The sequence below is a fragment of the Chiroxiphia lanceolata genome, chromosome 5 (genome assembly GCF_009829145.1).
Source record: "Chiroxiphia lanceolata isolate bChiLan1 chromosome 5, bChiLan1.pri, whole genome shotgun sequence".
In the NCBI taxonomy this organism is placed as follows: Eukaryota; Metazoa; Chordata; class Aves; order Passeriformes; family Pipridae; genus Chiroxiphia; species Chiroxiphia lanceolata.
This window is the reverse complement of record NC_045641.1, coordinates 49,034,416-49,062,117: the sequence shown is the minus strand read 5'-3', so window position 1 is coordinate 49,062,117 and position 27,702 is coordinate 49,034,416. Positions and strand designations below refer to the sequence as shown.

General features: G+C 45.6%; 1 protein-coding gene across 2 annotated transcripts; it reads right to left on the bottom strand.

The window, feature by feature from the left end:
• EMP1 (epithelial membrane protein 1) lies at positions 1–27,447 on the bottom strand. Of its 2 annotated transcripts, none has more exons than XM_032688242.1 (6): positions 27,414–27,447; positions 14,648–14,830; positions 3,477–3,594; positions 2,567–2,669; positions 2,319–2,459; positions 1–1,684 (listed from the first exon to the last, which is right to left on the bottom strand). In XM_032688242.1, exons 3-6 carry the CDS (start codon positions 3,552–3,554, stop codon positions 1,521–1,523), a joined length of 486 nt encoding a protein of 161 aa, XP_032544133.1. In that variant the 5' UTR covers positions 3,555–3,594; positions 14,648–14,830; positions 27,414–27,447; the 3' UTR covers positions 1–1,520. The 2 variants fall into 2 exon arrangements, with proteins under 2 accessions (XP_032544133.1, XP_032544132.1); XM_032688241.1 differs by lacking the exon at positions 27,414–27,447 and adding an exon at positions 26,974–27,032.
• Between the last annotated feature and the right edge of the window lie 255 nt (positions 27,448–27,702).

Sequence of the window (27,702 nt, the reverse complement as noted above, 5' to 3'; positions counted from 1 at the left end):
ATAAAGGGAATCAGATTTTATTTTTATACCCACAAAGTTAAAAATACGTATTTCAAAATATTTACAATGACTATATATGAAATAACCTTTGTTAATGAAATAGCAACATACAGTACTAGAATATATCCACCAAATTGATAAAGTCTACATAAGAAGAAAATGTAACAGAAAGAGAGAGAGAGGTAAATAGCATCCATGCACAATCTGCACCGACATGGTTTTTTATACTCTCTACCTTTTAGCTGTGAATGGAGTCACAGGGAATTTTGACCTCATTCCTTGCAAATGCCTCTTGTGACTGAGATTCTTCGAACTATCAGAAAATTGTGGGTTGCGGCAGTACCAATGCCTTACTTTCCTATGCCAGCCTTTCATATGGGAACCTTGTATTACAGAGTGGACTCAAAAACTCTCAGCAACCCTGGGAGGTAGCTCTAGTTCTATGGAAGAATTTGGCAGATGGAAAAGCACCAGATTAAGTGGCTGGCCTAAGGTTGTACAGCAAGGAGCAAAACTCACAAGCCCTCCTTCATCTCTTCTAATCTCTCATTAGGGAATACATTTCCTCTGCTAACCATTATCTCCTTTTGAGATGAGCTTTCTCACAAGGTGGGCTTCTTAATTAATACCATGTACCAGGTGATGATGTGGGAAAAAACCCCTGTCTATAGATGAGAACTTGTCTCAGTAAAGATCTGTGATATTGCAGTCTGCTACCATGTTCTGGAGTTGAGCAGAAGATTATTTTTGTGTAGACACACACACAGACGATTCCCTCCCTGCATGTGCACCACTGATCAACTGCATCCTCTGTAGTTAGAAACCCGTATCTTCACCTGCACACTTTCTGTCTCTCTCTCTCTCTCTCTCTCTCCATCATCAATGCCTGTATATTTGCCAATCCTGGGAATCATGGAAATGTCAAATAGAAAACAGAACAGCAAAAAAATCTGCTGCCTTATTTTTGTAGGTATTTTAATACAAAATTTATCTGATTTCTTCTGGTTGCTTCTAATTTAATGTCTTTAGCATTCACCTATGCTTACATATATATATATATATTAAAAAATGTAACAAAAGGCCCATTCCATTTGTTTCAATGGACAAATAAAGAGGTCATAATCCTCACTGCCCAACCCACAAGGCAAACTCAAAGGTAAGTGAGAAGGGCTCTAAGAAGAGAAAAAGATGTAGCCTTTGTTTTTGTGGTGCCCTTCAATCATCACTGCTGAGCTTGAAGCTTTGTGAAGGTATGACATGACTTAGCAGAAAAGCAGAAGAGCTGTCTGGGTCACTTGCAGATTTCTAGCCCCAGAAGTGCGAGATCAGTAGGAGCTGGTTTTCTCCCTCTCTTTGGTGAAGGAGTTTCTCAGGATTCTAGCTTTGTTAGTGATTTTTCTGTGGTGGTGGCAGTGGTGATGATGGTGGCTGTTTCTGTCTATTGGCCCAACAGTTCTCCCACCAGAGTAATTCTTCCCCATTCCCAGTAGCAAGCCCTCTCCCCTAGACACCCATCAGCCTTATTTTTTCCTAAGAACAAGGTAGAGGATGCCGATGATGAAACTGAAGCAAAAGCAGATCCAGGCCAATATGAAGCAGTAGCCATGGTGAGGATTTGTGACGTACTGCGTCTTGCCTGTGAACCGAGCTGTGTAAATGGAGACTGCAATCAGAATGCACATCCCTGTGGGAAGGAAGAAGGAAAGAAGAGTTGGAAAATGCAATGAAACCAGCACTGCTGCAAGACTTCTGAAGTACTGTTGTCCCCTGAGATTGTAATGCATGTCTTGTGCTGTATGAGAGAGGAGCTGCTGCCCATTAGGCTTATTTTTGGAGGATTTCTTTTGCAGATGTGATGACATAAGACACTTGGGGCTTGTTTAGTGGGTGCCATGAGGAATAAACCTTTGTTAGGAGGAAATCAGTAATAAGATCTGACGACAGTTTGGTGGTAGTGTTGAATCCCATGAGCAGTAGCTGTCTAACTGTTTATTCCCCTGCCCCCTCAAAACACTTGAATCCTTTTTGTTGTCTTTCAAAGGTATTTTGCAAAACCCACTGGAATTTCCTAACAAAAATCTTGAAACATTTTCATTATATACAGCAAAAAAAACCCCAAAAAACCCCACAAAACCCGACCCAACACTTTCCAATTTCTCAGTGCTTTGTTTTGTAACAAAATAGGGCCACTGGAAACATTTAGCTGGCTGACAATGTCCCCTGAAGACCATGTGTGGCAAACACGTGTGGTTACTTGTGTTCGCAGAGGCAATGAGATGCACACGGGGCCATCGCAAGGTGTGCATGTGCATACTTACAGCAAACCAGCATGACGGCTCCAGTCACGTAGAAACGTTTGCCTTTTTCCAGAGTGAACAGCTGGATAACGAACAGGATGAGCGCCACGACAGAGAAAATGATCGAGAGGATCATAAAGGCTTGCACGACTTTGAGGGAAGCTGTCAAAACACGGGGAATAGATTGGAGAAGGTCAGGACTCAGTCTTGGTGTTGCGCACCAAGGTCCTGCAATTCACCACTCTGATGGAAATGCAGATGTAACTTACTCTCATCACCGCTCTTAACTGAAAGCTGATTGCAAGTGTTATTGCACAGCAGCCAGAGTCCTGTTGAGACCGTTCCAAAGCTGGAGGAACTCACCATCCAAACCTGAAATAGGATAGAACACTTGCATCAAGGGGGAGGAAGGCTTTCTTGCTCTTCTGCCAGACTAAACCATAAAGTGAGCACGCGTAGCCAAAGTGCCTGAAAATGTCAGCATGTATCGATTGCAATGAGCAACCAGACTGGTGAGAGATGGGGCTGGCTTCCAGAGCCAGGAGGTTTTTGGTCCAGGCAAAACACCAGGAAGTTTGTTCCAATCATGTGGAGAAGTCTCCCGGGTCATCCTTGCCCTCTCCCCATGTGAGGCGGTGGGAGGGCACGGTAGGCTAAGCGAGCTGCCCAGGCGGGTGCAAGGGGACACTGAAATCCTCTCCGATGGCCGGTGGGGGCATGGGGGACCCTGGCAGTGCCTCCCCCTCCCCCTGCTGCCAGGGGTCCCCCTCGGCCTGGATTTCCCCAGCAGCCAGGTGGTCCTGGCCCGGCTGCCCCCCTTGGCTTGGGATGCACCCCACTGCACAACAGCCTGGCCACCAGCTGGGGGGATCAACAACGCATCAGAGCTGTCATCTGCTGATCTCCCCAGCTCCGACTTGCATTCTCCGTGGTGAAGGGTGTTGAGGTGCTGCTGGTTCTGGGATTTGGGGAGATCACAGACAGAGGCTGCATCCTGTACCTGTACCCTGTCTGCCTTCCTGCTCTCTGAGCGCACCCATCACTGTTTCATCTCTCCTCGTGACTGTGAGCAGATGTTCATCACCCACATACCTAAGGACCCACCCTCCAGTCCACCTGCCAGCCATATCAAGGGCTGGCTGCTGCTGCAGAAGATCTCACCCAGGGCAGTCTACTTACGTTGGCAATGGTGGAGACAAAGAGCATGATGACAGTGGCAATGTGAACCACAAAGATACCAGCCAGTAGCACCAACATCTTGAGTCCCTTCTAGGTGGTGTCACTGAAACAGAGAGATCTGGAGAACAAGAACAGAGGGAGGAGGTGAAGGGAAGGGCTGAGTCGAAGAATAGCATTTATTTACATGCAAAAACCATGTTGATCTTAAATCCCTTCTGGAAACATGGAATCACAAAAAACCCCATCACTAAAACCTTTGTCAAAATCTGCTCAAGAGGTTAAATAGAGCCTGGAGGCTAAGGAACTGGTTTGGGAGGAGGTGTAGAACAGGGGTAGATAGCTTGGGGGCATTTTAAAAATAGCATGATTATATACACAGGTATATTGATGTTGTTAACGTAAAGTAAAAAATGCCATACTCCAGGCCTACACTCTAGGAAGAGGAGTTTTTGCCCACGCCATTCACAGAGGTCAGGAAAGTTTTTTCTCTTCCTGTTCCCCTCTGGTGTCACAGCCTCTTCCAGATGGTCTGGGACAAGGACAGGTGGTATGGAGTGGAGGACTATGTTCCTGGGTGCACTGGGTGTTGAGCAGTGGTGGAGAGTAAACTGGGGAGCAGCCCCTACTCCATTGTGTGAAGAGGAGAGGAAGTAGAAGAGAAATGCCACTGAAGTTATCTGGAGCTGAGGAAGATGCTTAGGTTTGCAATGAAAACTTCCTGTTTCCCTCTTAAAACTTGAGGCATGCAGATCACTTTATTACTGCAATAAGATTCTCTTGTAATGCAAATTCCTCTTTGGTTTGTTTTGGTTATTTTTTGCCTCTGTACCCTGCAAGCTTTTATTTTTTGTAACATTTCCTGTCGTTGATGTACACGTGATTAGAAAGAGAGGGGAATGTGCTTTAGAAAGCTTGCATGGCACTGTTTGTCAAGGCTGCTGACTTCTCACCTGAAAAAGCAAAATACAAGGAACAAATCTAAGCCATGAGAATGAGTGCAGACAACTCACACGAAGCATGTGAGTATATTTCAGGCAGAAGAACTTACTGGGTCCACTCTGTGGCCAGTAAACTTCCTAGAAAGTTTCACAGGGCTGTGTTGCTATTTCCTTTGGTAGTGCTGGTACTGAAAAGCAATATCAAGTGTGTGATTAATGTTAACTGTCAAGTTATTTTGGTCCAGGTGACTCAGTCAAGGTTTGATGCTGTCACCATTTGTGTAGGGTGTGGTAACATTGTCATGTAACAACACAATTGTACTTTATGATGTCTTTCACACAAACTGTGACAAAAAACTTTGTAAAATTTTTTACTTGATGACTCCACCTTCTCCACTCCTGTCTTTCCTTTCAGTGTGACCATGAGTGGAAGTGTATTCCTGTAAAGTGCTGCAGCTATTCCTTGCACTGCTTTGGATACAGTTTCCCAAACCACAGTAGGCAGGCAGGCTTCTCCATCAATGGCACTTCAACCAGTTCAGCATTAGCTGGTGACCATGAGGAATTCCTTGAGTTCAAGATCTCAAGGAACCAGCTCTGGTAGGTCATTACTCCCACCCAAACAAGGTCAGTCCTTAGTAAAACACATTAGGTCTAGTTACTGGTCCTATCTCCTTGGCAAAACTTGTCTTCTGTGAGTTTTCCTTCACCTGGGAGAACTCTATGGAGCTGTTTAGTCCTGGCTTGCTGAACACGGACCAGGCTTGCTTGTCTGCTTTGGGGTGTCCTAGCAAACTTCATGCTCTAAAGTTTGATTTGCCTGGATGGCCTGGTCACTGTGCCCTCTCTTGTGACAGTACCTCCCTTAGTGATGATCTTGGAGAAAGCACAGCCTTTTTAGGAGTTCCTCTCTGACTGTAGTGACAGTCATTTATGAGTTCAGCACTATTAAAATTCAGGTTCTCAATACTATATGCAAGCTACCACATGAACATCCCTGACCTAAGAGTTAAACCCCTTCTTTCCACTTGACTGCAAAAGGAACGAGGGTTTCAAAATGCTGGATGGCAACTGGTACAGGTACCACCGCTGTACCTTTAACTAAGAAACTATTGCTGTTGCCATGACTAAGTGACATATCTGCAGCAGATTTGAGCCAAATCTTCCTGTCCTTTTGACTACTTCTTATTCATTTTTGACTACCTCGGTTCTCACACAAGCTGTCACAACTACTCTTTCCACCATAGGCTATTGGTATGCATTCACCAAACTGTGGCAAATTTGCCTGCTCTGAAATTTGCCTTTACTTAACAGTAGCTAAACTTTTCTTCTTTCTTAGATGGATTTTTGCTACGGCCTTCTTAAAAACTCGTTCAGCAGGGTTTTTTTCCTGATTATTTTTTAGGATCTTCAAACAAAGTTCTCTACTTGAAAGATTAAAAACCTACTTAAATGACACCCTAAAGGACTAGAACAGTCTTTTTAAATGCATTTTTTGTTTGCATTCAAAAATGAAAAGGAGAGATAAATGTTACTTTACAAAGTAAAAAGAAAAAAACCAACAAAAAAACCCACGCCCAAGACTTTGACCAATACTCTATGAAAAAAAAGAAATCCTTTATTCCCTTTGCTTTTTCTGCCTGTTCTAGCACTGCAGGAGAGCACTGTTAGTTCAGGTGCTTTCAGTGCACCTATTTCCTGAGAACGTCAGCACCTCTCCCTGAATACACACGCTATCAAATGCAAACTCCCCCAAGGGATATGTGCTCACAGCTTAGTTTTGATTCTTTGTGAGTTAAAGCACAAGCCTCCCTCTCTATTCATTTGCTTTGCCCTTTCTTCATCTCTCTCTGCCTGCTAAATAAAACACAAGAGAACAATCCCAAAGGAGCTGGGGGTGAACAAATGGCAGTGAAATAGAGTCATCTCTGTCTCTGATGCTATGGCGTGGACTTTTCCTCCCATTAGACAGAGAAGCTGGCAGAGCATCAGGGACTGACAGGAATACGGTTTCCATTTGTTAAGTGTGAGACATCTCTCTCCGCTACAGGGTGGGGTCACATTGCTGGAGCAATAGGACAAAATTGCATGTAAATGCCTTTTCTTCCATTCCCCCACCTAAACTGCAGCTGCATTTGGAGTTCCTCAGGCTCTTCTTGGGCTATGAGTCAGTTTTAGCCTTCCTAGAGCTGCCAGTTTTTCCACTGACTCACCCCAAAGCTCTCAAAACCCACAATTATTTAACCCTACAAGGTTAAGTGCTCAGGACACTGTCAGTTTTAGGACTGCTTCTCAAGAACCAGTCAAACAAACAGTTTGTGAGTCCTCCTCATGCATCTTCCAGAAGAGAGACACCAACTAAGCCAAAAAAACGGGTGAGACATAACAGGTAGGAGGTAGGAGGTAGGACAGGCTGGTGGGGAAGAAGGTGTGAAGGTCATGCACCTGCTGAACAGCCTGCATGAGTCAAGAGAAGACCTTGCACTGATGACAGCGGGCTGAGTTTCCTTTTCACTGGATGATGGATGAAGAGAAATAACAAGCCACACCAACAGTAACCACGAATAATAATCACCCTAGCAGCCTTCAGTACAAAAATGCCTACAGAGAAGCATGACAGACTCTTATCTGTGTAAACTATTTCTCTGACCATGCAGGAGTACACATACCAGAGAACAACACACAGCTCTGGTGCCCCCTAATTGAAGTTCAAGCAGGCTGGCACTATCAATTAAAAATTAAGACAAAGTCTCCTCATGCAGGCAAATTGGTGCCACCCATATCGCCCCTCTGTCTACTTAAGTGCTTTGGATCCTTCTATTTGGAGGGCAATACAGAGAAGAGAGTCCTTGCCCTTGGTTTGCTGCTTCACAAAGCATCAGGATGGAATGAGAAGTGCCACTTGGAGATATGATAAAGGCCAACGATATAGTTTCTCAAATATAGGGAGTGGGCTACTCAAGAGTGTAGGCCAGATTAGGTAGAAGTCCTTTGCTTCTGACAGAAAGGGCACTGCAGTGAAGGGAGTAGAGGGGGAGTGTACCTGATATTTCTGCAGGAATGATGGGGTTGTTTGGGGTGAAGAATCAGGGCACTCTCAATCTGAAATACTTCACACCTGAAGTGTTTCTGAGGGATGTAGCTCATCTGACCTTCCATTCCCATTCTCCTCTCTGAACTGAGGTCCCTGCTTGGGACTGCCTCTCCCAAGGTGAGTTGGTGAGGTGTGCTGTGAGAGATGCTGGCTGGGGTGAGAATGCAGCCAACAGCCTAGAGCAGCCTATAGTGTCCAGGGAGCAGAGGACATCTAAACCGCACTGCCTGTGCACACTTAGGTGACCTCTGACTCCTCTAAAACTGAGTTTTTCAGCTAAAGTCCCTTTAGTTTTATATGTTAGATTTCTCAAAAAGGGAAAGATGGCATTTTGGGGAAAAAGCAAATGCTTTTGGCCAGAACATCAACAAAAATCTCCATAGATTGAAAGCAACTAACATAAAAGAAATTCTGCCTTTCTTATCTGCCACTACAGAATATGAGGAATGCAGTAGTAAGTCAGACCAATGGTCTGTCTAACCAAGTACACTGTTTCTGATGGTGACAGTAGGAGGTCCAATATTTAGAGAAACTATGTGAACCTGACCACTGTTTTAGGGGGCACAGAGTCACACCAGGAATACTGGTGGTTCAAATCAGGACCAAGGCCACTTGGAAAGGAAGGAGAAAACTGGAGACTAATGGACAGAAAGTAAAAACTGTTTGATACTGTTTGAGACAGCCACAAACTGCCACCTCTGTTACCAGTACCTTTCTCAGTGCAAAGCCAACCCACAAAGAGCACTGCTGCCATGTTACTACCAGTAAGGGAAACCTCAGCACGGGATAAAACCTTCTGCAGAATTCTGCCTTTTGACTGACCTGAGGCCATCACTGCATCTCAGCCCTGCTACAACTCCACACCTTGTCACTGTGTGCAATATGAGCACCAGTCCTCCTTGTGCCCAGGGTTATTTGGCAGGATGCAAAGATGTGAAGATGTCTGTGATATTCCAGTAGTGTGACAACATCACATTGTTACTAGAAAGCTCATGACAACTTTAAACAATGACAGAGAAAGATCTTTTTGCTTTCCTCCTTTGTTCTGTTTCTTGCTTCAGATCCAGATGAACCTGGAGTCCTTGCTGACTCCAGAATTCTACAAACCACTGTGTGTCAGCACTGCTGTTGACAACCTGGTTTTGACAGAGCAGCCTGACTCAATTTACAAGTCAGATGCTTTTTATAGACATGTGGATGAGTAGGCTGGTGCCTCTGGAAAGAGATTTCACATGTGTGGGGAAAGGGTTGGGCAGGAGGTGTGCGTAGGCACACGGAGACCTTTGGAGCCTCTGGTTTATGGCAGTGAGATTTCATGTATGTATGGGTGGTGGCTGTGATGACCACTTGGGGTATAGCAAGGCTGTAAAAGTAGTAGATGAATGTCAGCCAAAAGGAAAGTACAGACCAGCCTGAGGGGCTACAGCTGAAAATAAGCTTAAGTAAATGGGAGATTTTGTCTGGTTCTTACAAAGTGTTTCCTGGTGGTATGGTCTCCAAGAGATCAGAGGAGTTGCCCTCTCAAGTGAGTGGTGAAGCCCCAGCATGTGAAAAATTTCTTGTGGGATCTGACAAATTTCTCAAGGATCCACCCTTGGTAATGAACATCCACTCGCTGAGAGATGCAGAGGGGAGTCACAAAAGATGACACACAAGGGTTTTCCAGCTCTCATGCTCATGATTCATATGAGAGTGGGGAAATAGCAGAGCTCCTAGGGCAGACAGTGAGAAATTGGCATTTTCTCCAGAAGAAACCACCCTCGAGCACTCAGCCATGTGACAACATCAACTGAAACTCCAATGCTTGCTTGGTAGTAGGAAGGGGAAGAGACAGCTGCCTGGGGCCTGGCAGGCAGCCAGCAGCAGCTGCTGGAGGAAAACACTGTCACTCCTCACGCTAGGAACGCCAAGGAAGGGCTGAGACTGATGGGCAGCGAGTAAGAGGGAGGGGTGGGAAAGGGGAGTCCAGTGCTAACAGAAGCACAGAAGTGTTCCTCTGCACATCCAGAAGGGCAATGGGGAGTACCCTCACCCCTTAGTGCACTGCATCGTCCCTGGGTGGGTTAATTAGACACAGGAGTTGTTGGCACATGCAGGGTTCTGACAAGATGCCTACACACAAGAAACATTTCTCAGAGGACTGACTGGGCATTGATGTGTTGTGTGTGTAGGGGCGTGCAGCTGCAGCTCTGCGTGGCTCCCTCTATGAATGGGAATGTGCATCCGTGGGCTCTCTGTGAACTCTGTGTGTGTGTGTGTGTGTGTATGTCTGTGGTTGTGAATGGCTTCTTTAAGGGTGCACCTGTCTATCTGTGTGACTTTGACACTGACAGCGCCCACATGGGAGAAACCAACCGGCAGGTTTGAAAGAAAAGTTCAAGTGACAGTGTGGTGTGAGCAAAAGTACACAGATCATTTCTGGTGGGACTTCCTCCTTGCAACAGCCCTTACATAGAGATGGAAGGTCCATGTAGCCCACATTAGCTGTGTTTTTGGCTGCATTTTTGGATTAAAACTGCAATCCTGTGATTTACATATACAGTTTTGCCTAGATCTTCCCTTTTTTTTCCAAGAGATGGTTAACTCTGAAAAAGAAGCCATTCCTTACCAGATAGAGTCTCTCTCTCAAAACTGCAAAACCTCTGAACATGCCAATACAGCTTATGAGACACTAAGGTCAGTGTAACTCAGGCATCTAAAGAGTCTGAGCTTTTGGGTCAGTCTGCTTCCAGGATGTCTTTATTCCTGCAAGCCAGCTTGGAAAAGACTGCACAGGATTAAAATGCAAAATTGTGTGGTAGTTCCCTCTTTCAACCACAGTGCACAAGCAATGGACGGGGGAAGCATGTGTATAAAGCAGACACAAGAGGATGCTGTGCAGTTTGGAGCTGGTCAGTACTCTGTGCAGGGTGGGATGAAGGTGGTTGTGATGGCTGTGATGTAAAATACCTCATCTGGCTCTCAGAAGGCTCCTTACACCTGCAATCAGTATGGGCTGGGAGAATGGTATAAGCTTGTTCATGTTATATGTGGAAATGGCTTTCCACAAGACATCAAGAACTCCCCTATTTAGGGTACACCACGCTGGCCAGGTTGCAGCCATTGGAGGCTGGCTAGTAGGCAGGTTGGCCCAGCTGCCTAAGCTTTCCTTCAGCAGTGGTCCGTGTTCTTGGAGCTGGTCTTCAGCAATCCTTTGACCAAGCCTGCTCCCAGCTCTGAGCATTTTATAGCTCTCCCCTCTTGCTCCCATGGCTCTCACTATCCTTCCCAGAGCCCTTCTGGGGCCAAAGAAGGGGAGATGTCTTTTTGAAATGAGAAAAATGTGGACATTGGACCCAGTCATGGCATCTGCTTTCACAATTCCCCTCCTTGAGCAGACTCTGCCCTGTGAGGGCAAAAGGACAGCAAAGGTCCTCACCCTGGATTTCCTCTAACACAAACATATTGCCAGGTGGCCTGACATCGCAAGAACTAAGCCTTCCACATGAGTCACTGTTCACCTGTTGTCAGCCACTCCATAGTTCAGTGCATTTCTCTGCATGATTGGGGATGACCTAGCCCAGGATCTGTCCCTGGGCTCTTGTCATGGGTGTCTCCCCATGCCTGTGTTAGAGACTGGTTTGCAGGGTAAAGGGGACAGATCTTAATTATGATCTGGCAAAACGGTCACTCCCTTGGGCAGTGTGGGTTCTGGAGCTCAGTTGTCCTAAGCTGTGCCTCCCTACCATGACAAGGTATGGGCTATATTTGGTCTTACTAAGAGAGCAGTCCCCATATACTCTCTGCCCTGTCGAAAACAGTTCAGAAGGACGGTGCAAATTTGGCTACAGTTTCCTTTGCTCATTGACCAGCTATGCTAAATAAGGAGGTAATTCCCAAAACTCTCCCAGCAGAGTTTGAAGAAATCATACTCCAGATGGCAGCCCCGAGATGCACTGTTTTGCTGCTCTCCCCACAGTGTAATGGCAGAAAGCAGTTTAAGAGGCGCTCTAGATTTCCCTCTGAGCAGTTTATATGGGAGAATTGCTGCTAGACCCACTGTCATGCTGTGGGATGATTGGGTGTGGACTAGCCTTGACAGAGGATCAATACAGGCACATTTGAGATGGTGCTTCAAAACATTTGCTCAGGGCCCCTCTTACAGCACTTGTGGCTATGAGTTAGTTATCACTCCTGGCAGGGCCATGGAGAAGAGCCTCCTTTTCTGTGAACATGGTATTGCCTCAGCAGAAAAGACCTGTGAACTATTAAGCATCCATCTTCAGATGAGAAGATGAGAAATCTTCTTCTTTGCCCTCCTTTTCAGGGGAGTAAAATATTAACTCCAGGCCTATTATTTCTCCCTGTCTTGAAGGAAGGGTAAAGGAATCTCGTCTTTTAGTTATTTCTCATTATGTTTTTTTGTAGGAAAACAGAAGGGTGGAAAAAAATTAGGAGTGCCATGCCCTGCAGCCCACCTTATCTTGTGTTGGGTGGCAGTGCTATCATTTCCTTACTGAAGGGTACAGGCACAGGAGCCCCTTGAGATCAAAGGGGTCTCATAGTGCTAGTTCTTGTCTTACGGGGCACTTGAGCATCTGAGGGTGAATCCTAGCCCAGTATCAGGTGCCTCCCCCTTTTCCACCTTTGTAGCACGTAATGAAGGGAGCACCTATCCAGCAGCCACAGTGAACTGGGAGGGGTAAGCAAGTGGAAACGTGCCATGGAAGGGGTATCACGGCTGCCGCCTGGGGTTAATGGAGCCTGTGAAGCCCCATGGGAGTGGGCAGGGCTATGGAAGCAGGCTGTAACCCACCACCCTCCTGCTGTTGCTTGCTTTGAGGAAACTTAAGCAGGCACAGGCTGAGTGCAATGTGTGAGCCTTGTGGCTGGGAGGGTGATGAATATAGAGAAGGATTAGTGTTTGCAGCAAATCTCCCTTGTTTCATTATAAGCAAGGCCCCGAGGTGGGTATTTTAGCAAAACCATGCTGGCTATTACCAGCGTATCTCCCAGAACTGTTTCAAAATACAATTTGCGCTCCACCCCAGAGCACCAAACAGTAATTCCTGCATGCTCCCACACTAGAGAATTGAAAGACCACCAGCTAGACCAGAAGGGCTGGTTTTCCAAGCCCAGGGATCTCTGTCCTCAGCAGGGTAGCACCAGGGAAGCACTAACAACCCTGCAGCTGAGGCATGCACTCCAAAACTTGGTGCTTCTCCACAAGATCCCAAGTCGCTCCTCCATTAATGTATCCTTGGGTGTGGCTCTGCTCTGTAGCTCTCAGATGTCTGTCTCGGGATGGCATGTGCCCAGTGGAGATGCCCTGTTCACAAGGGTAGCTGGGATGAATGGCTCAGACTTTGTGTCATGTGTTTGGATGGTTAGTCATAGCTGGGGGGAACTTCCACAGAAGCCTACTGAGAGGAATTCCTTAGGTGGGTGTGCAGGGCCTCGCATGGAGAAGCTGCATTTCAGTATGTCCTTCCAGGTACTGCAGTGTTAGTAAGATACCTCAGTTTTGATCCTTTTCCTATGCTAATCCCCAAGGGAACAAATAGAAATAAACTGCCTTTAAGGCCTCACTATCTCAGGTGGATTGGGTGGAGGCATTAAACCCCTGTTATCACAGGAACAATAGCTAATGGGCTCCAAGTTTTCACACTTTTCATGTCCAGCTCCCTTCTGTGTGTTTGCTCAGAAAAAAATCCCACTCCATACAGAAATGTCAAGTGGGCAGTTCCTGGGCAACTCTGCTCTCAGAGGTGACTTGAGGAATTCAAAGCTTCTGACTGAAAGTTGTTCTACGACCACAGCATTTTTAATTTTTTTTTTTCCAAAAATTATTTAATTGTCAATTGTATTAACTGACAACTTCTGAAAATTCTCTCCATTCTGGTTGCAGACTGCCCTGGAAACACTGCTTCAGTCAGCTTTCCCACCATTCAAACAGATCTATTTCTCAGTCAGGAGGCACTGCTGCATGACTGAGCCACACGCAATAGGGCCAGAGGGGACCTCGAAATTCACAAAATCCATCCCTCTGCCACGAAGTTAGGTCAACTCAGCTTCTTGGTCATTGATGTAGTAACTGTGCACAGCTCCAGCCTGAGCCCCACCCATTCCTGGCCCTATTGGGGTAAATACTGTTTCAGTTTCTTTCAAACTGTGCAGGAGTGGGCTGGGTTCCTGCAACAGGAACCAAAGTGCGGTGCCAACAAACTGGCTCTGCTGCACTCTCTTTCTCAGACCTCAAAAATAGTTCAGATTTGACCGCAGGATGCAAACCATAGCAGATACATGAAATGAGAGAACTGGTGAAGAAGTGGAGGGAAAAAGGAGGGGGTGGTTGTGTAGAAAAAGGCAGGTGAAGAGGCAAAATTGCCAGTCTCTGCAATCTTACACTTCCCATCAGTGCCTCTACCCCCTCGACACACCACCCTACCATGCAGCCCCTGGTGCTCTTAGCAATTCCACCCGCTCCCTCACTTCGCCTCGCAGTGCTCCCCACTCCAGGGTCTGTGCTGCCAAGGAAGGCGCAGCATGCATTTCTACCCATCACGTGGCTTTTCATAAGAACTGGGGCTTGGCTTCAGCCTCAGGAGTCGGGACCCCCACAGAAAAAGAGACTGTCTCCACTGTACCCCAAAGTCTGCACCTTTGGGGCCTCTCAGTCTTCACTTGGAATGATTGGTATTGTTTTTAATTAGAGCTTGGCAAACTAATGACGGAGGAGAGAGAGACAAGCAGAAACATGTGAAAGCCAGAAAAACTGAGCCAGCAGCCCTAATTCCAAGCAGGCATTTTCCCACATTTGTAAACAACACTACTCCAAAAGCACACAACAGCACCTGAGCCGGGGCTGGCCCAGTTTGGGCACCCTGTGTCTGCACCCTGGCTGCATGTGCCTGGGAGGTGAAAATAACACTGCTGCTGCCAGTGCCCTGGGGTTGCAACCAGAGAGCCCTGCAGTGTCCCTTTGCCCCGTAACGCAGCTGGATTTCAAAGGAAAATATGAAAATTAAGGTGTGTCCCATAGCCGGCTCGAGTGCCAAGGTGAAGAGAAGGAGCAGAAGAGAAAAGCAGACTGGTGCTGCTGGGAATGGGAACAAGCAGTGAGAGAGGAAACTTGGTGAGGATTTTCGAGCAGCTCTTACCGTGTGAGCTGGGGCCGGTGCTGGCACCTGTGGAAGAAGGAGAGTGCTGGGTTGCACTGCTGATGTCCTGGAGTGCGGAGCTGGAGTGAAGGGGAGTGACCTGGTGGTGGTTTAAGTTTCCTCTGGTGGTGTGGGAGGGTGGTGTCTTTTCTGTTTTAAAGGAGTTACTATGAATCAGTGTGCCTTTAAAGAGAAGGAAAAAAAAATAAAATTAATGAGCTACGCCCTGCTTTGTTGGCAGGGAGTCAAGAGTCTCTGGGAGGAAACCAGCGATTCAAAGAAATCTGTACAGGGCTGTGTCTGACTCAGTGTGCAGTACAGAGACCGCAGCCTGGAAAAACTACTGACGCTGATCCAGCTGAGTAAGAGAGGCCCACAACAACATCTGTTTATAAAACTGAACTTCTGGTTGTCATAAAAAAAAAAATGTATAGTTACAAATGTGGCAACAGGACTTCAACAATACAATCACTCAAACAAACAGTGGGTAGGCAGGGGGGATCATGAGGCTGAGTGAGTCACCGCATCCCCTCCCTGTGCTCTATGGAGAGAAGTCACTGAGGTTGGCAGCATGGGGGGTTTCAAATCAGATCTGTGGGGCTGGCATGGACAAGACTTTCAGGAATATATCAAGGAGCAGAGATGCTCAAAATGCAGCTCTGACCTTGTGGTGACTCTGGAATAAGTTGGCCAAATGCTGGTAGTTTGCTTCCACAAAGAGAGAGCAGGCAAGGAAGGAGAAATAAAGAGCTTGTTATTCACAGTTTTCTGAGGTCAGCATTTCTTGTCATCTTCAAGACTTCTAAAAATAGATCCTTTACGTTTGCAGAGAATTGGCTGGTGGAGTTGTCTTGTAGATGCTACAGGCAAGATTGAGTGGGGATGTGCTTGAGATATGGATGAAAGGGGAAGAAGTTTGTCAGAAAGCATCCGTGTTAAAATGTGATCCATATTGTGATAGAGTTGGTGGTTTGCTACGGCAGTGAATCAACAGTGTCCTTGCAGAGGCCCAGCAAGCGATAAGCATATACAAAAAAAATACCTGGCAAAGGCCTTTCCCACTTTAATGGGGATGACATTGGATTGCCTTTATTTGAAAGACAAAGCTGGTGCTCTTTGAAATCTACACAGATTAAAAAAGATCTTGCTGTTTTTCAGATTATTCCTTATGTCTGGTGTTATTGATATGTGTCTGGTCTAATTTTAGACTATAGCAACCTGCTTATAAACAGAGCTACGGATAAAACAGCAGCAAAGATGACACATATGGTGGACAAAGACAGTCCCGTGGGAAGTTTTCCAGTGATGGAAAATAAACATAGGGTCTTTTTTTCCTCAAGGATAGAATAAGCCTAACTGGGTTTAATACCTATGGATTAGAATGTGCTTCTTGGTGATATACATGAATACAATAACCAGGGAAAGGAAAGTTTATTTGCTTACCCTGCAGAAGGAGCTGGTATTCCCACTGAGCTGCACCATCCATTTGCCCTCCTCTGTTCCCCCAGCACAGTTATTTGGAGCCCTACACAAAATACTAGATTACAGCATCTCAAAGCAAACTCTGTGGATCAGACTTCAGCTGTGTCTCTGCCGCAGACCTCTTCACAAGTGACTGCCCACCTGCCAGAGAGCAGCTGCCTGCACAATCACAGAATTGCTATCTGAGACCCAGCAGCCAAGACACCTACATCAAAAAGACACTCACATGGAGAGTGGAGCCCCCGTGGAGGGGGTGGAGCCCCCTAAGAGGCTGGGAATGAAGTGAGCCGTAACTGGCAGCACGTTGTTTTTTGTCCAGAGAGAGCAAATTAGTTTTGTACAAACTGCTCTCTAGCCTGGGAGGTTGTGACAGGCAATTGCCAATATCAGAGGCTTTGCAGGAAGGCAGCGGTGTTCTGCAGCGTCAGCTTGCCCACAGGAGCACTGCTTCCCAGCTCACCATCTGGAAGTGTTGGTGCCCAGCCAGGAGAGTAAAGAAAAGTAACCTCACAGGTCACATAGGCTGTGGCCATGGCCCTGGAAAAGCACTGGTACCCTGCCAACAATTGGTTTCATCCCTGTTGTTAGACCTGTCAAACCAGGTATGACAGGAGGTAACAGCACGTGTCCAGTGAATAAAGGTGTGGATAGATGCTCCTGTTTGGGAGCAATGCTGCATGTCAACAAGATGATGGTTTAAGCAAGAGATGGTACCCCCCTAATGTCAAGGAACAATGAGGTCAGGGGAGAGCTCAGCTTCCACTGAGCAGGTTGGTAGCTCTTTGGGATATTTTCACCTTGCATCTGGATACAGAGAAAGAGTAGAAGGGATTGAACTTCCTACCAATAGGTAAAGGTGGGAGAAAGTGTCAAGTTGATAAGATTTGTTAGGTTTTCTGTAGCTGTTTGTCTGTGTATGGAGGGTTAGCCCAATAAGTCTTCATGTGTGTGTGGCTGAGAACCAGCTCTATTTACTCACCTAAAGAAGAGGCTGGTCTTTCTATGTGTCTGCAGCAACTTCTCCCTTTAGGGTGTGTGGTTTCCACAAGGCAGGTTGCAATAGAAAACCTATGACATGAAAAGTCTCATCATGAAATCGAAAGTCTAAAGCATACTGCAGATTTGACATACTAAGGTTGAAGTGCCTCAAATCCCCAAATCATAATCCATGGTGTCCCTTGACCTAAGCACCACTCAATTCACAGGTTTTTCTGAATGCCTGCAGTCTGCTAATAGGAGATGGTCAGGTCACAGCCATGAGAATTTAAGCTGTGAGAATCTGGGTTAGCATTTTCACAGTCAACGAGAGGGTGAAGCTTTCCCACGCGTGCCATGCCTTTGCTAAAGTTCCTTCCAAATAAGTAGCTTGCAGCTGCCATAAGTCTGCTTGTTTTGCCATGCTCCACACATTTGCAGACATTACTACTGTCTGTGAACAGTAGCCCTTGGCTAACAAGATGAGCATCCACAGTGACATTAGATAAGAAAAACATTAAGCATTCGCAAGACCAGAGCAAACCCAGATCAAAGGAGGAATGGACAATAATAACTGGGACATGGGGTGTGGAGTTAGGAGCGGGGGAGGCATGGTCAGGCTTGGCTGGAAGCACCTAGAACAGATTGTTTCTGGAGAGTGGAGGTGCCAGGAGAAATAGGCCATGGCCTCTCTGCACTTTCTGCAGATGCGAGAATCTGTGCTTAGGAAAGATCTGTAGCTGACTTCTCATGCTCTCTGGAATGCTTTCAACAGGAATTTAGCTACATGCTATTTGGATATGCTTTTCTGGCTAATTATCTGCAAATACACATTGCATGGTAAGCACCTCAGCCTAAATAGCATGTCTTTCTACCTAAAGATACTTATACTCCTTCCTCTCTTTAATGCCTGCTATTTATTCTGTGCATTGTCTTGCTGGCTGGTTGCAGGACAAATGGAAGTGATGTGGTCCATGATGTTAGCTACTTCTATGCCTGTCATGACATGGAGAAGGTGCAGTTGAGCCTGAGCTAATGTGTGCGTTTAAAGAAATAGAAACCAGCAAGTTTCATACTGCTCTGTAGTGGTGTAACTGATGTGTTTGTGTGTGTATTGTGGGGCTATCCACGGGATACAATAAAAGACCCAAAAATTCCCTTGTTCCTTAACAGGAATAAAAAAATTAATATGGGCAAGAGATAAGGAGACCATTTCTATCATAATTTGATAGTGACTGGAATTTACTTTTGTCCTCCCATGTGGAAAGGACCATACACTTTGTTTTTGTTTTAGAAAGGGAGATAAGATTCTCCTGTGTAGTGAGTGGACTGGTATCTCACACTGTCTGACAATCACGTTATGGTCTCCGCAGAAGATTCTCCCAGACTTGTTCAATGGCAATTGATGTGTAACCGGTGAAGGGGTTTGAACTAGTTCTTAGTGGGTCAGGAAGCCCAGAGGTGCCTTGCCTTTCCAGGTGTTGTTGAATGGGCTGAATGTGATCCTCAGGCTGAGGTTCTGAACACATAGAGGAGGGAGCATGAGCTGGCTGGTACTCCAGAGACCTGAACCTGGGAAAATTTAACTTTTTTCTGAGTTCTGGTGTAAAAGAAGGTGTGGTGAGATGAGAGCCACCTGAAATTAAGTGGTCTTCCCCTGCTTTTATAAAAGCAGGGGAACTGCAGTACCTATCTCATTTTCTCTTACTTTAGGCTCTATCTCAGTCTCTTCCTTTTTTTCCATTGGAAACAGCCCGCTGAAGGCATTTGCTTATAATGTGCAAATGGTATCTCTGCCCTAGAAGACCCATCTGAGCTGTCACTTTCCACAAGAACCTCTCCCATTCCACATCAAAGGAGTAGTGGTTGTTGGTATTCTCCACCTGCGCATGAAGATCTCTCTCTTCCATTCTGGCAACCAAGGAGGTTTTCTTTATTGCTTTCTCCTGCTCCTGCTTCTCTGTCTTCTGTGACTGTTGTACCATTCAGTACACAGTCCCGATTGCTTCACCAACAGGTTTTACCATGTTAGTGGAGCAACAACTATCCTAAAAGCACCAAGAACTGGCATAGGTTGACGGCGTCTTACTGTTCTCCTTTCATTCAGTGCTGACAAAGTGAATTAGCTGCTTGACCATCCTGCGTCTTGGACTGCAGTTTTGTTATTGGCTGTAGAAACCAACCTTGGCAAAGAGGCCTAGGCAAGGGCGGGGCCGTTTGCACTGTGGTTGAGGCTTGACAATGGGACTTATTTCTATTTATCTGCTGCTCCTATGAGCTATTTGCATGTGTTCTACTCCAGGCTTGCTGGACTTTCTTCTTAGACCATATGTCGGTGTCCTGAGAAAGTTGTAGGATCTCCTTCTCCAGCCAGAGGTAAGGCTTGGAAGGGGCATGAAGACTTCATACTTGCTTCTCACTCTTTGCAATATCTTGCATTTTTTGAATTTCAGGATGCATTTATTTAAGTAACGTAGTGTCATAAGCTCTACAGATATGCAAGGAGAGTGCTAGCCTAGGAAGCTAGATGGCAGAGACTGCAAGGGACTTGCCATATTAACAAACCGAACAGGCACATCTCTTTTGCAACTAAATGGAAAGAAAAGCCCAGGGAAGGCTTGCTAGTGGTGTCTGTACTGGTCTCCCCGTGGGGGGGAAGGGTTAGTGGGAGCAGGAAAAGCACCAAGCTCAGTGCACAGTGAGGAGGTAGGAGAAATAAAAAAGGGAAATGTAGCTGAGATGGAAAGATGGGCTGGACATTGACAAGGTCAGGGCAGGACAGAAAGGGCTGAACGTCATGGGTGATGCAGCCAGTAAGGATAACAACTTCAAGCTCCAAGTTCCTGAGCCAAGTGCTGGCAGGAGGCTGGGAAGTCCTCTCCTTCCTGTTGCTGTTGCATGGCAGAGGGAGGGGACAATCTCTAGGTTTGCTTTTCCATTCCCTGACGGAGGGGGAAATGACTCCTGTGACTGCAGAGCAATGGTTCCCTTCTAAAAGAGGAAACATCCACTTGTGTCACACTGTGGGCCAGCTTCTGAGTTTACTTGCAGCAGGACAGAACTGGAACAACTTGCATCGACTTCATAGCAGTCTTTCTGATTTTGAATCAGGGATTGAAGCAGTGACATCATGTTGAGAAGATGGTGGTAAAGAGAGGATTTATGAAGAGGAAGACCTCTTACTTCAGCACAAAGACTGAACATTTAACTAAGCTCTCTCTCTCCTTCCTTGCTCCCTGCTTCTTGCCAGCTCTCCACTGGACTTTTGAGAAGGAACATAAGTTATACTTTGCTTCCCCTTGTACACACCCACTCCCTGTCTGTACCTTATGCATTCATAAGCACAAAAATTTTCTTAACTCCATTCCTTCTCCTTTTGTAATGTACAGTCACCACTTGCATGGCTCCCTCATGCTTGAGGCAGGATATGGGCAGGAAATAATAGCACAAGATTCAAACTGGAAAAATGCAATTATCTGGGGGAAAATAAACTCAAAGTTAGCTATTCAGAGTGTGAGCCTTTGGAACTTGCAAAAGAAATAAAGCTGGAAGGAACTTAACAGAGACAGCAGACAGAGAGCTGGAGAAGAGCTTGCACTGTGGTATAGCACCTAGCAGACCATGTCATTTAGAGGTCTTCAGATGCTGATGTCCCTCTCACACCTACAAATCTCAGAGCCATGTTTCACCCTCAGAGATGCCATATCAGAGGTAATGACAGTGAAAGCTAAAGGTTTTCATTGCTGAGAGGATTTCCCTTAAATGTTATGGCAAAGGATCACTCTAGTGTAGTCACAACAGTGTTGTGGGACTGAGGAATTGCCTGGATGGTCTGTGATACCTTCATACCAGTCAAGGTCAGAGGCATCATGCCACTGTGCAGCTCCATGCTGGGAATATGCGGGAAGACATGCGCTAGCAAGAGAGGGGATAAAGGGAGCACTCACCACATTGCCAGGTTCTGAGGGTAATTAGATAGGGTGATTACATAGATGAGCTTTTTGATTTCAAGTGTACCTATAAAGAATGATGCTTTGTGAATGTGAACAAAACGTCAGCAGAACGTCTGAATATCACAAAATGATTGCTTGAATTTGATAGGTATGTCTTCATACCTATCACATCCATCCCTCTAAGATATATGACAAAAAGTGAGAATTAACGAATTGAAGCAAGGAACATGGCAGATTGGTAAAGAGAGCTTACAAGTGAAGAATAAGGACTCTTGGAGATGAATTGAAGAAATGTGGATTTGGAACCTTGGACTGAAGCTTAAGAGTTGCCCCAAAACTGTAGGTACTGCCTTGCTGAGAACAAATGCTACATCTCTTGTGATATGCAAGAGAATGAGTCTACTTTAAAATAATTGCCCAAATTGGACTAGAGGATGAAAGTGAGCAAAATGAGGCAGAGGCTGAATAACCTGCAACAATAGCTTTGTAGTGGCCGGGTTCAGTATGAATGATGAGTTTACTGGGTCAAGTGAAACACAGAGGAGCAAGGGGCACCATCATCCTCATCACTCTGAGATTAGCTCAGTTGGTTATATGTATGGTGCTAATACCACCAGGGCCATGGGGTTGATCCCTGTACAGGCCATTTACTTAAGAATTGGACTCAGTGATTCTTGTGGGCCCCTTCCAACTCAGAATATTCTGTGATTCTATGGCTTCCAGAAGAACAGGGCAAAAGCCTTCTAAGTGGAGGGTCTGATCCTCTTCACAGTGCTGCTCAGTGTGTGTGTTGGGGTGAGCAATGTGCAGGCAGGTGTTTGGGCCACTCCAATGTCCTATTTCTATTATTGTAGCTAAAGAGGCAGTGAGGCCACATGTTAGGAAATCCTACATCTCTTACAGATGGTTATGCTCCTTAAACTGGTGATATTTCCTACAGATGATGGCGAAAGAGGCCCTTCTGACTTGTGAACCACATGCAGAACAGCTATTCCCACAGATCACCACAGCTCCAGCTGGCTGGCCATTGAATCCTTTTCTCTATAAGAAAAGTGGTCAGGGCAGAGGGAAGGAAGATAGTGCCTTTTAAACTCTCCAAATGTCACAGCGAGGATGGGCTCACTGTGAGTCAGAAGCAGTAGTGTGTCAGGGCAAACCAGCTCTGATCAGTAAATGAATGCTTATGAGCTGCACTGCTGCTTGTGGAGATTCCTTGTGCTGCCTCCTATCCACTTGTTTCAATCCAGTGCTGTTACCTTCATGGCTTAATGCAGAGGTGATATTCATCCCATGGGGCAAAGAGTGGGCATGGTGGAGCTCTGAAAGTTAGCAGAGATCTCTGCATGTCACAGCCACCAAAACAAGTGATTGCAGAGTGAAAGCAGGATGGAAATAGCAATGACAAATGGAAGCTGCAAAGTCTTTGGTAGCTGATGCGCATCTTCATCTCTCACAGGGGTTTTACTGTTGTCTCTGCTGTCCCCTTTTTGGGGAGCAAGATATGTGGCTGCATGGGAGACATGAATTCCCAGCCTTTCTCTTTGCTGGAAACTGATCACGCCCAATACTCATACAAGTGGCAACTAACTGTTCTCCATCCCACTTTGTCCCAGCAGCAGCTGATGCTGCTCACCAACATGGGGCACTGGGTATGCACTGTCCCTCCCAAAACACCTGGAAAGAGTTGCCAAGCTGAGAGGCTCTGAGTTACTGGAGATTTGTGGGGGGTTCTCCTCTCAGGAGAGCAATCTCTGAAGGCAGGCTCTTGCTGTGTACCATGAGCTACTTGTAGAGCTGAGTTTTTAATACAAGAAAGGCCAGCTTGTCACTGTAATTTAAAAATCCTTTTGCCGTCTAGGGAAATGTCAGCAGGCAGAAACAAGCAATGGGAGGGCTTGACCCAAACACAAAGAAGCTGCTGTTTTCTGCCTGTCCTTGCTGTCAGCAGTGTTAGGTTGCTCAGTGCTACTTGAGAAAGCAGCTCTGGAAATTCTCTTCCTTCCATGAAAGCTGAAGACGTGAAGTGAAACGCCTCTGCCTGAATAAACACCTGCCAGACTGTCATGGGAAGAGCTGCAATGCTGAAATACAGCAGGGTGAGGACTGGCATAAGGCCCAAACTGGGAGACAAGGAGAATCCTCTGGCAAAGCTGACACCTTGTTTTTGATGGCTTGTTTTCCACCTGCAGGTGTAATCGATACTCAGGTGCTGGAGTGACTAAACTTGCCCGCTGTTGCTGCTGCCATTGCAGCTGCACCAAGCAGTGTGGCGGAATAGAGGGAGGGGATGGGTGTGAGACAAATTCCTGTCTCAAGAACCACAGAGGCATTTTCATGCCTGGGATACTTTCCTATTTGCTTTCCCCCAAGGTGGCCCCTCTCGCCTTGGAGACAGTGTGGCACCTGAAACCATGGGGCACATGACCATGCAGTTATTGATAGCTCCAGTTCAGGAGCAGAAGGCCTATTTTGCAGTTCAGAATCTAGGCTGGGGGATTCTGAGGGGCAGAATATGGAGGAGCTGGGGTGAATCCAAATAAGATAGCAGGGTGACATCCTTGTTCAGAGAGCCTGTGGTTTGGCAGAGGAAAGTGGAGGGTGTGCTGTGCCCACACTTGGCCCACTGGTATGTTTCTGATCCATCCTACTCTTTGTAGATGGCTCAAGGAGGATCCTTCTGTGTACAGACTTGTTCGCAGCTGATGGAAACTTGCCCAAGGCATCCTGGCTTGCCATCACTGGCCCCATAGATGAAGGGAAGGGACACATCAGGAATGTTTCAACTCAATGGAGGTGAGGAGTTGCAGTGGGATGGTGCAGATCTGCACCCTATCCTCCACTGCTATGGATAGCCCCAGTCTCTCCACAGTGCAGTAACTCTGTTTTCCCTATGCAACCTTCAGATCCCCTGGAACTCAAAACCATAGAAACCAGTAAGCATCTGTGTTCAGTTTCTTGCATCCCTGTATTTGCTGTATTTAAGGTCCAGGTCATTAAAGCAACTAAATCTAGTTATCACAAAGACTGTCCTCACATACCTGTTTTCTGAGCACACTGCTTCTATAAGGGCTGGTGCCAGGCAGTCCTGTGCACTGGACCAGTCTCAAAGACGAGCTCTGGCTGTGGAGAGCTCTGTAAATGGGATCATAAGTAAGAAAACAAGAGTCAACCTGAGCACTTCAAATAGTCAGTCTCGACAAAGAGCTCATCAGAAGGACCTCACAAGGCTCTGTGCTAGCACTAGTGCTATTCAGCACACTTGTTACAGTCTGGAGAGGAACACTAACAGCAAGTTAACAGTTTACTTGTGTCCCAGAATTATTCCAGAGAGGCAGAATAAGGCTGACTGCAAAGGGTTGCAGAAAATCTCCTGGCTCTGAGTGGCTGGACACTCCCTGGCAGATGAAATTCAGTGGCAGCAAATGCAAGGCAATTCCACTGGGAAGAAAACAGTCTAGCTGTACAGATATACTGAATGGCAAGATTCTTGGATACATTGAGTATGGGCTGCTGAAAACACTCTCTCAAGGCTCTGTTGAGGTCAAAAAGCCAAAGAGAAATGTTAGGAATGAGTACAGAAGAAACAAAGAACATGATTATGCTTCTGTGTACTTCACGGTCTGCTGAAAGTTTGAAAGTTGTGAGTGCTTCTGGTTACTACTTTGAAGAGCATAAAGACACATTAGTAAGAGAAGAAAGGACAATGATCAGAAGTAGGAGATAGTTTCTGGGGAAACATAGATTGCTAATCTTGAAGAAGAGATTCCTGAAAGGGAATCACAAATGATATGGAGAATGTCAACAGAGAAATAACATTCATGCAGTTCCATATCACAAAAACTAATGGCACCTGATAAACTGGTTAGGCAACAGGTTTAAAATAAACAAGCTTTTCCACGTAGGCATCTAGGAATAATGGAACTCTGCCACAGAGTGTTGGTGAAAAACAATCCATGAAGGGTTTGGGCACATCTATACAGTATATTTCCTTTGGAGACTGTTGGATGCAGCAGCATAGATGTTACCTCTGCATCAGAAGTGTCCTAAACAGCAGGCTGATTGGAGGAGAGCAGGAGAACTGGGATATAGCTTGTTTCCTCTGTTTCTTATACTTCTTTCCTAAATACCTAGTGACTGCTAGAGAAGACACACTGCTTATTTAACCTGGGCTACCACAGGTTGTCTTACATTTTTAGTTTGGTTTTTTTCCTACACTATTTTCCTAAATTGTCATCTGACCACTGATGATATATCACGGGAGAAGTGGAAAGTGAACCAGTGAGCTGGAGAAGAGCACAAACTTCCAGATGGAGAGCCAAAATATCTTATAGAAATTCTTAATGTTTTTTGCACTGGTGTGTTAGGACATACCATAAACCAGAAATAGGGATTTTTGAGTAAAAGTAAGCAAAGATTGTGGTAATTTTCTTAAAATGAAGAAAACATTGTTTTTCCTGTTAGCTTGGCGAGGGCAGTGGATGTCATTAGACATTTAGGAGATAGAAGAGACGTAATCTTCCCTTGCTGAATGAGCAGTAAATATGCCCTAGCTGTCTGATCCAAACAGTTACACCTGTCCAAGCAGGAAATGCCAAGCTTTGTATCAGTAATGAAATTTGGATTCTGTGTATTTGCAGCCATGAGTAGAATATTTGCAGAAATAACAGAGTAAAATTTCTCCCCAGGGGTGTTGGTCTTTCCAGCTTGCACAGATTCACTTCTTGGGGACAAATTTCAATAGAGGAGAATAATTTTGCATGAATAAGCTGAAAGGAGATATCAGCTGTCCACAGACAATCTTTGTGGAGGAAAAGATAACTAGCTACAAGTCCAGGACTCTGGGGTGCTGGTAAGAAAAACATGTTGGTTATGGCTTAGCACAGTTTCAACCAGCAAGCTGTCCTAGCCTCAGCCTCTCTGGAGGTGTTTCACAATGTAAGATCCTGTCACAGCTCTGGGAGTGGGAGAATATTCTCTCTGCAAACAAAGCTATGTTTTGGTTTATTTGGCCTTTTCCATTTCAAATGCCTTGATTGCTGGTGCCTGTCAAGTCATCTGATGGCCAATTTCTTCTCAGAGACTACAGGACATGGTACATGTCCTGAACCATTCAGCTATGGTCCTGCTTTTTTCCCCTGTTCTGTTCTGCCCAGTTTCTGACTCCACCTTCTCTGCCTGCCTGCCCATTTTTCCATTTCATTATATCCCCTCCCCCAGGACTGGAGAAGAAAAGCCCACATCTGGAGGCCATTCACAGCTGGAAGATCTCTGCTGACGTTCCTTGCTTTGAAATCCAATCCGTGTAACCTTCTGTGTAAATACATGGTAGAAAGAGGCTTTGTGAGGGGAGCCTGTGAAGAAACCCGTGACTCTATATCCTTTTTCAATTGCAAGACTGCCAGATTTGGGTTTAGGGCTTCTAATTTTGAGGTCTCCAAATATGCACACTGAAAGCAATTCAGAAAGGGGTGTTTATTCTTCTGCACACTATCCTCCACTGGTGTGAATAGCCTCAACCTTTCCCATGCAGTAACTCTGTTTCTCCTATGCAGCCCTCAAATCCCCTGAAACTCAACAACACACAAACCAGCAAGTATCTGTGTTCAGTTTCTTTCATGCCTGGATTTGCTAGATTTAAGGTCCAGGTCATATACCCAGCAACAGTTAAATGAAGTTGCTGAAGCATTACATAGGTTCCAACATCCACAACTGATTTTGTCCAAACAGTTCAGCCAGTGGCCTTTGGGCTGCATTTTGTCTGTAGAGCAGTTCACCCAGGCTCCTGGTAACTTTTCCACCACTGAAGAATAAAACTTTATGTTTCTTGCATCCTCCTTGCTGAGTTAGAATAAATTGCTTTAATGTGACCTCCTGCTTACCAGGAAGGTGAATAATTTGTAATTCCATTTTAAATACCTTGGAACAGAGCTTTAGTTGTTATTGCTGGGTTTGTTTAGCCTGTATAGCATTTCTTCTATGGCAGCATTATGGAGTGCTTTACAATGCTTACAACCACACTCATCATTGTCATAAATGCCCCTGTCATGACTAATAGGACAAAGTTCATTGAGCTGGTGGTCTGGAATTTAAGGCTTGGCACAGAGGAAACAGGTGTGTCTTTTTCTTAAAATAATAAAAATAAAAATAAAAATAAAAATAATAATAATAATAATAAAAAAAAAAAGTTAGGGAGATGTCACGTTTGTTTCCCAATGGGTTTCTGTCTACTTTTATGTTCTGATAAGGGCCAGCAGCTTCCTGTGCCTTTTCTGTGGGAATCCACTGGTTTGACTACGCAATAGCCTCAAGTTTTTCACCCTGTATTGGATCTCTGGGACATGAATGGGTCCAAATACCTTATCTTCTGGCATCACACTAAGGTACTGTTCCACTCTCTTTGTGTGCCTGCTTGCCTGGAAACATCCGCCTTGATGTTCCTCCTTGCATTGCAAATCTGAACAGACTAGAGAGGCTGTATTCTATGTTAGTATAATTTGGGAACCATTCATGGCTGGCTGTTGAATTTTTACTCTTAAAGTGAGCGAGCCTTATTCTGAAAAGAATAGATGTATTGTGTATATCCATGCACTCAAGAGTTGAAAGAATATATTTTAGTAGAGCTGTATCAGTTTTCTAATCCTCAAC